General features: G+C 40.6%; 1 protein-coding gene across 1 annotated transcript; it reads left to right on the top strand.

Annotated features, from left to right (window-relative positions):
* Positions 1-1,876: 1,876 nt before the first annotated feature.
* Positions 1,877-9,259, top strand: LOC148336754 (alpha-2Db adrenergic receptor-like). Its single transcript, XM_088296421.1, has 2 exons — positions 1,877-2,635; positions 8,008-9,259. Exons 1-2 carry the CDS (start codon positions 2,324-2,326, stop codon positions 9,160-9,162), a joined length of 1,467 nt encoding a protein of 488 aa, XP_088152547.1. The 5' UTR covers positions 1,877-2,323; the 3' UTR covers positions 9,163-9,259.
* The last annotated feature ends 200 nt before the right edge of the window (positions 9,260-9,459 follow it).

Below are 9,459 nucleotides of genomic sequence, written 5' to 3'. Positions count from 1 at the left end.
TTTAAGTTACCCCTGCCTGGCTTCCCTGCGTTTGGGTCCTCACCAACCTCAACCCGGACCGTGACAATTGCACTTGAGAGGGGAGCTCACCAATCTCGTACGCTGAGTACAATGACATTAAAGGGCATTCTGATTCTGATGTACAAGTCTGTGCAGTCATGTGCTTACCGATAGCGCATGCAGGATTGGAGGAAATTAGGACGAAAACCTCACTGTGTTGAAAAGGTTCATCCTCCATACGCCTAATGAAAAGTCAGAGACAGCAGATGATGCAAGGCCGGACTGGGACTACAGAAGCAAATTGACTGTGGAGAATGAGCTAATTTTCAAGGGTAACAAAGCAGTGATTCCAGACGCAATGAGAAAGAATATGTTGTAAAAATTGCATGTTAGCAACCAGAGAATTGAAAAGACACTGGCAAGGTATGTCACGTTTTGGCCGGGAATGTCAGCTCACAAAGCAGACACGGTGTCAAGGTGAATTGGAAAGTGCCTCTGATTGGCCTGGACCTTCCGGAAAGACCCTGGCAGAAGAGTTCCTCTAACATATTTGAATTGGATGGAGAACATTAAATTGAGCCGCCAGCTTACCATGCTGGACGGGTTTGTGTGTGCATGCAAATAATCCTAGGAGCTAAATTGTTTGGGCCTTCTTGCCGCTGGCACGGTCAAACAATTCTCAAAACCTCTACAGTACGTTTAGTTCTTCCCACAATCACCACACTCGAGCAGTGTTGGTTTGCAAGGCCCAGTGGTAACTTGAGCACATTGTTTTGTTGTGAGACAATGTGCTAAACATGTACAGCTAATATGGTCCAGTATTTGAATTTGGCTTTGCAAAGTATGAAAATAAATTTTTGAAGTTAATAAAACTGAGTTAACTGAGTTTGAATATTTAACTGTGTTCAAAATGTTAAAATTAACTCCAGAGTTCACACATTTTGACAGCCACAATTTTTTATTTTATTACTGATTGAAATCGTTTTAACTTTTTTTTTTTTAACTTTACATCAGTACACATTACATGACATGAAAGTACACATTCTTGTAATTCAAAATCATTCTCCCCTCCCAACATAATATTGCCGCATGCCGTATTAAACTGCAGTATACAGTGAAATGATTATCAGATGCAAAGGAGCACCTTTGCATCCGATAATCATTTCACAGTCTCATCTAATCTAATGCATATTGCAAAATATGCTATATTAATAATATTTTTTATATTTAAACTATGCTTTACGAGTACCAATTGCTTGTTTTAATTGGGCATGTTATAGATTAAAGAGAAATTTAAAAAAGAATATTAATTGACTTCTTTTGTATGAAACGCTACCTAAGTGTCACATTAGGAACGCCCTCTGCCTCTCACTGACATTCCTTCACATAGTCCCTCTCCTGGACCTTGTCCAATGGAGTCTAATTGTCATCATACCTTCTCTTTTTTTTACATTTTTTAATTACTGCTATTTTTCTGTTATTTTATTTTATCCCCCTTTGGTCCTGACTTAGCTCCTCCATTTTCCATCAACTTGTTTTCCCTCCACTCTGCATGCCACCTCTCCTATTTTATTTTCCTCTTTTGTCTACTTTTTCCTTCTTCTCTGTCTTCCTAGCTGTGCCATACTCGGCTATCAGAGTCCTTTCATTTGTCATTCCAACATCTCTCCTCTCGTTCCTCGCCAATTTCCTGGGTGTTAGAATATTATTTCTCTCTCTCTCTCTCTCTCTCTCTCACTTTCTCTCTCCTGACTGTGCGTCTCCTTTTCCTTCTTTCATTTTACCCTCTCTCCTCCCGCTTTATTCTAGCAGTGGAGCATCGGTAAACGGCAGCACTTTCTCTCAGTGCTTCAACCAATCACATTTATTTATTTATTACATCTTCTTCCTCCTCCAGTTTTGTCCAACGCATTTCCATTTTTTTCCTCTTTTCCTCCTTTCCAAAGATTTTTTGGGGAGATGCTTTCTTCACTCCACATGACTCTGTTGGGACTGCAACTGTACTCCAACTTAAGAATGGCGTTGTATTTTGTGTTGTGTGTGATATTGGAACCAAGTACGATATTCGTAAGTCAACATCTGGATTTTGTAATGACTTTATTTGTTTAAAATATTCAAACAAAATGGCTGTGAGAATTTAAATCATGCAAATCTAATCTATACTCTAGCAATGTTAATCATTTGTTTAATTGATAACTGTTCCACCACCATGATGGACCACCTCCGCATTCAAAGACATTTTGGGAGGATTATTTTTCTTTCTTCTCCAGTGTTTTCCAAACTGGAATAAGGCAGTCGGGTCAAAAACTGTGATTTAAGAAGAATGGATTCAGATGTGCTCTCACCTGTAATGGCCACTGTCCCCGCAACCTCTTCTTTGGAAAATATTAGTCAGGCGCCTTCTTCCTCGTCAAGGTCTGCTCCTCTGCCTCCACACTCCCAGGCAGCGTCAGTGCTCATCATGCTCATTGTCACAGTCATCATCCTACTGACAGTTGTGGGAAATGTGCTGGTTGTGGTGGCCGTCTTTACCAGCCGTGCCTTGCGGGCTCCTCAAAATCTTTTCCTAGTGTCTCTGGCTTCAGCGGACATACTGGTGGCAACGTTGGTCATCCCATTCTCCTTGGCCAATGAGGTGAGGATAAAAAAATAGGATTTATCTCATTACTGAATCTGTGAGTGGGTTCTCTACCTTTGTTTCGTCATTGTTCACGTAAATGAGATGTGTTGGTTAGTACTGGATGCAAAAAAAAACATTTTATCATCATTACAATATAACAAAATTAGTCTTTGAGCTTCAACTGATGTATCAAACATGAAAACAAACAAGACATTTTTGGAATGAGCAGGGAACATACAGACGCCATCACTGAGCGGGAATCGATCCCACGCTGCCCGCACACAAGTGAGCTTTTCAACCATATATCAGAATTTTCATGTCATTTCAAAACCAACCCGATTATTCAGATACAGTAATTTATTGTAGTGTCAAAGATACTTTAACTTTGGCCAAAATTGATACATGCGACAAAGTAGTGGAACCTTGACTCAGGACAGAAGTGCGTATTTGTGAGCAACAGAATGGTTTCATGCCTACAAAGAGTACCTCATGTGCATTATTTGACTGGAAAGTGTTGAAGTACAGAGAAGGTCAGAAGAAGCTGCTTTGTGTCTTTGTAGATTTAGAGAAAGCCTGCGTGTGATAGGGTGCCCAGAGAGGACTTGCACCTGCACAAGGAATTCAAGAGTGGCAGAGAAGCTAGAATAAGGCAACACATGTATGAGGGTAGCCGAACAGTGGTGAGATGTGCTGTAGGTGTGAATGAGGGGTAGGGTTGTTTAAAGTGGTGGTGGGACTGCAGCAGGGATCAATTCTAAGCCCCTCCCTCTTTGAAATAGTGATAGATAGGCTGACTGGAATCCTCATTATCAGAATCAGAAATCCCTTTGTTGTCATTGTACTCAAGTGTGCAACGAGATTAGAGAGCTCCCCTCTCCAGTGCAATACAACAATAATTCAGATAAATATATAAATTAGATAAATAAGAGAATAGTTAGTGCAATGGAAAATAATACTGAATAGGGTATATAAAAACACATCACGTTGCTGTTCTGCAAGGTAGGGGTGGTCGTGTGTGTGTGTGTGAGTTTAGAATGGAGATGGCTCTTGGGAAGAAACTGTTTCTCATTATGTTCGCAGATGACACTGTGACCCGCAGTGAAAGCAGGGAGCAGGTGGCGCAACATTTAGAAAGGTGGAGGCAAGCTCTGAAAGGGAGAGGAATGATGAATATATGTGCGTGGATGAAGAGGGGCGGAGCAGGAAGCAGGGTGAAGAGATAGCGAGTGGTGGAGGTCAACAGTGCAGAACAGTGGTGAGTCTGGTAGGAAAGTGAAGATTCAAGTAGGTTAGAAAGGCTGCAGGAAAGTGTCAGGTGTGTTATTTATTAGAAAAAAAAACAGAAGAGGGGAAAGTTTATAAGACGGTGGTGAGGTAAACCATGATGTTCGGATAAGAGACGGTGGCACCCAAGAGACGAAAAGAAATTAATCCGATGTTTTCTTTAGGAGTGATCAGGATGGATTGGTTTAGAAATTAACTCATCAGAGAGACAGCCAAGGTTAGATGTTTTAACGTTAGAGCGAACAGTCTGAGATGGTTTGGACACATCCAGAGGAGAGCTGGTGAGTAAATATATAGAAGGGCAATGAGGATAGCGCCGCCAGGAATGAAAGCATGAGGACAACATTAGAAGGTTAGCAGATGTACGGTGGTAAGGCAGGAGTACAGTTGGTGTTAAAAAGGAGAATACAGAAGATAGACTTTGACTGAAAATGATGACACGCTGCGGCGAATGAAAAGAAGAAGAAGGTGACGGACCATGAAGGGACAGCGCTAGTGACTCCTGCAGACTTAAAGAGGTTCTGTCGAGCCAGGATGTTGTGATGGGTCCCTCATGTTTCTCATATTTTAATCATGGTCTAACGGTTAAATCCTAGATGCCCAATCGCATTGGAATATGTTTTCACCCACGCTATCAAAAGGTGTCAAGGCAATAGCAATCATTGTGTTCTAAAGCTATGTATAATTTGATACCTGGCAACCGATTTCAGGCCATTTTAAATGGTCATGAGACATGGGCAAACATGATCTTTTGAAATGTCCAAACAATTGTCGCTGCAGTCGCCGTGCGAGAGAAACCTTGTCAGCCGTAGTAAAATGGAATCACTGCAACTAAACCTGAGTACATAATAGGAGGTAGCCCAACAGGCATGTGCAATAAAAGCAAAATCTGCACTCGTCACAATTTTGAGACCCCAGGAGGCGTTGTCTGACATGGCATGTGTTCGAGAATGCTTCCGAGTTGGACAGCCAAAGAGAAGAGCACTTGCGTTCAAATTGTAATCTAAGTTTTGTCAGCAAGTGAATGAGGAAACAGTGTTAAGGCGGTAGAAACGCACCATGCAAGTGACAGTCCTTTTACCATTTGACAAAACTGACCATATTAGGGGTAAAACAAACATACTATGACTGAATATCTGCAAGCTAACTGCCTTTTGTCACTTAATTGAGACATGCCACATTCTCCCCAGTTTTAATGTCTGTGACATACTTTCGTTAAACTAAAGTCTCAAACATTAAGGAATGAGTTTTTACCTTATTTTTGACGCTCTCTGATATTAGTCTGTGTTGCAGCTTACCCCACCCCCCCTCTGTGAGGTGTGTTGAATCTTTGAGTCGTAAAATTAAGTGTGGACGACCAGCTGTCAGCTTTTGACTACTAAGTGTTTCGACCTCTTTCGCTTTTCTCAAAATTTGACTCGAAAATCTATTGGCTCTTTCTGCTGTCATTGGAGGCGCTTGAGATTTCCTACCAGCTGCAGTCAGAGCAGAGTAATATCACTCCTGATAACACAATTGCGCTTCCACAAAGCCATCGTTGGATAAGCCGATTCAGACAGTACCGTATCATCAAGCCAATGAATGCACTTCCCTTTGTGTGGATCCATGTACTGTATGTTGTGCATGCAGCACACACATCACCAAATGCGGGGGGGAGGTGTTTGACAATTCTGCAGAAGAATCAAACACAGTGCAGAAAAAGTATCTCCCCTCTTCTCAAATGTGTACTTTTTGGAACGTTTCCCCACTAATTCGTAACATAATCAAACAAATTTAACAATATGACAAAGATAACCCAAAAAAACATGAACTGCTTGTTTTTGCTGATGGTGATTTTATTTAAGGATAAAATATTCAAAGCTACCAGGCCCAGTGTGAAAAATACTTTCTTCCGTTGTTAAATCATGAATTTATTGTAGCTAATCAGCTTTTGGAAAGTTGAGTATCTTTTCTCTGACCATGACCACACCCAAGCTTGATTTCTTCCAAATTTGTTCACTCAAAAAATCACTTAAATAGTATCTGTCTGACAGATATATGAAGTTGGAAGATTTTAAGAAATTTTCTTTTCTTCAAATTGCACCAATGATTTTCAATCGACTTGCGATCCAGACTATTTGCTGGCCTTGACTTGACAGTTTTTGACAAAGCCACTAATTATTTCAATTGCCCATACCTTCTGTTAGAATTATTTTATGTTTAACTGATTTCTTCAACTATTCTTGACAATAATTTAAATTTTTTTATTTGTAGAACACACATTTAAAACTCCACATTTTGGTTTTGAATAATACCCATGAAATGCTTTTGTCCACCGTCTGGTTATTATTATTTGGACTTTTTCCAACTTCACAGCACAAATCAGTTCCATACATTCATTTATGCACTTGCACACTCGCACTTTCTTTTGCATCATAATTTCTCTGATTAGTGCATTTAGTTTCACAGTTATGAGGTCAAAGGGTTGAGGTGCTAATCATCGTATTAACACCAGATTTCACACTTCTGGCAGGCTTTAGCTGTGAACGCAGCGTAAGTAGCGACATAAGTTATACCATGAAGAGAGCGGACCAGACTCAGATCCAGGTAGATTATTACAAATGTTCATCTGTTAATCTCATCCAAAACAAATATAATATTCATTCTATTACAAATACGTAAACATTACAACCGTTATTTGACAGTAAATTCTAGTATTAAACTGTTTCTGCATAAACGAGTACACCTCCAATTAATAAGCTTTTTATGAATTTTGAATCTAAAATTTAGCCTCACTACACTTTTGTCGAGTACATTTTTTTACTAAAGAAACTGTGTGCAGTGAGGGCACTGCACATGAAGAATGTGGTTTTAAATCAGATTTACACCGGCTTTCTGGGAGTATTTTGGAGCATACTATGCCCTCAAATAATTTTGATTTTGATATGGAAAATGAATGTATAAAAATAAATTTAAAGTTGAGATTTGAAAGTGTTTGCTTATCAATTTTTATTGAGTTGCCAATTATCAGACTAGCGTAACTGATCATCAAGAAGGCACACTATTTATTGTGAAATAAATTTGCAGGATTTTTGTTATAACAAATTGAGGTCTGGTTATGTTACTATTAAGTGATGCACAGTGTCAATTACGTGAAGTATTTGTTTTACGTTATAGTTGTAGAGGCGAAACAAATTTCTGATTAGTGTCTTCATCCAAAGAAACACTGTCTTAAGTCATCTTCCATATTATTTGCATCAGACTGATTTTTTTCTCCTATCATATTTTGTAGAAGGAATATTACTATGCGTTAGTCTTCTGGTGTGTATGATTTCTGTTCTTGCCTGACACATTTTATCTTTTTTTTTTCTAGTGAAAGTTGAGGCCTGCCTTGAGCTATTATTGAAATTTTTTTTCCAGCTTGCTTCAGCAATTGTTGGATTCACCATCCTGTGATTATTCAGCTGATCTTTGTCTCAGCTGCGACAGTTTAGGCATAAATGCTCCACCATTGTTTTAGCAGAGCTTAACAATGAGTAAAAGAAAGGTTGGCATTCTCTAAATTGGCACCACATTTCCATTCCAATTTGGCAACATTTTTAACAGGCCATTAGAAAGTAAATTGTATGTGATCGTACAATACAAGTGAAAGCCTGTTCATAGTTGCCACTCAATGCCTGTGGTCAATACCGTATCCTGTATGCTAATTAGACAAACATTTCTTGTAAAATAATTTGACTTTATTTGATTTGCCAGCTTCCATCTTCCAATATAAGGTTCCGATTTTCTTTCTGCCCATTGCCAGATGCTGTCCAACATTCGGTTGGGGTCTCTCTTACAACAGACTAAACAATTAGTGCTTATATAAAACTGATCTCAGCCAATCGACTCCTTACAAAAACATGATGGTAACGTCTATTTTGATCTCATTCAAAGCAAGCAAAGAGCGTTCCTCTTTTTCACCTGGAGAATGTTGAGAGTGTCACCTCATCGCCAAATGCAATATCTTACGTTTGTGGAAGTGTACTGGTTCTAATACTTGACTTTTTGCTACTGGCATGTTGTTGGTTTAAACTCAGTTTCCTTTGTACTGTCGTGTCCTAATTGGTTTCTCCTCGTTTCAGGTGATGGGCTACTGGTACTTTGGTTCCACTTGGTGCTCCTTCTACCTGGCTCTCGACGTTTTGTTTTGCACTTCATCAATCGTCCACCTTTGTGCCATCAGCCTCGACCGCTACTGGTCGGTCACGAAAGCCGTCAGCTACAACCGCAAACGGACACCCAAACGGGTTAAATTGATGATCAGTGTTGTGTGGCTGATATCTATCGTCATCTCTTCACCACCTCTTCTCATGGCTCACACAGAGGGGAGTTGGGATTTAATAAATGAGAAAAAATCCCCCCCGCGGCAGGAGTGTCTCCTCAACAACCAGACGTGGTACATCCTCTCCTCATGTCTTGTGTCCTTCTTTGCACCCGGAGTCATCATGATACTGGTCTACTGTAAGATCTACCGTGTTGCTAAACAGAGAGCCTCCACTGTTTTTGTGGCTAAAAATGTGATGGAGCGACAACCATCCCAATCTGAGACCTGCTTTGGTGGGGCCGATCAGACTATCCGAGGAGTTGGAGCCAAGTGCAGAAAATCGCGGTACAAGCCGGACAACCAACCGCCTGAGAACAGACACAGCTCTTCCAACATCGAAAGCAACAGCAGCAGTCACAAGAGGGAAGAGTTGGACAATATTAACTTAGAGGAGAAGAGCCAGGAGGATGACGTAAAAATATCTTCCTTGTTTCCTGCTTCGCTGCGCTTCTCCGGCAGAGCTGTCGGGAAGAGGAAAACGGAGGAGGGAAAGAATACCGAGGGAGCAGCAAGCAGGTTGAAGCCTCCGCCTCCATCTTGCGCGTCTATATCGTGGGTATCGTCATCGGATCACAGCTCCCATCACCTCCTCCTCCCTTCTCCTGTGCCGCTCCGAAGCAGACAGATGTCTTTGTCCAAAAACAAAGTGGCACAAATGAGGGAGAAGCGATTCACGTTTGTTCTGGCTGTGGTGATGGGAGTATTTGTCCTCTGCTGGTTCCCATTTTTCTTTACTTACAGTCTCCAAGCACTCTGCAGAGAGAAATGCTCGATCCCTGATGCACTTTTTAACCTCTTTTTCTGGATCGGCTACTGCAACAGTTGCCTGAATCCAATCATTTACACTATTTTTAACCGAGACTTCAGGCGGGCCTTCAAAAAGATTGTTTTCCAGACTCATAAACGAGCATAAACTGTGAATGTATGCCCTCATACACAAATGTGTGCTGCACAGTTTGAATGCAATTTCCCACTGGTATGGATATGAACATTAAAGGGCTTGTCTCTGAAGATTCATTTATTACCTATCTACCAACTGAATAATTCCTCCAGCAACCGTTTATGGCGGCGCAACAAGCCAGGGCGAGATGATTGTAAAACATTTGAAAGCCGAGGTCTCAAATTCAGCTCTCAATGCTTAATAGTTCACTCAAACAACTGCAATTTGAATATTTTATTGGAAAAATGACTGCAGGGTTGTCATCCCTGT

This window comes from Idiotropiscis lumnitzeri, chromosome 5, assembly GCF_059441095.1.
Source record: "Idiotropiscis lumnitzeri isolate Australia: NSW breed Sydney's pygmy pipehorse chromosome 5, RoL_Ilum_1.0, whole genome shotgun sequence".
NCBI lineage: Eukaryota > Metazoa > Chordata > Actinopteri > Syngnathiformes > Syngnathidae > Idiotropiscis > Idiotropiscis lumnitzeri.
Note: the sequence above shows the minus strand (reverse complement) of the source record. Positions and strands in the feature narration are given on the sequence as shown.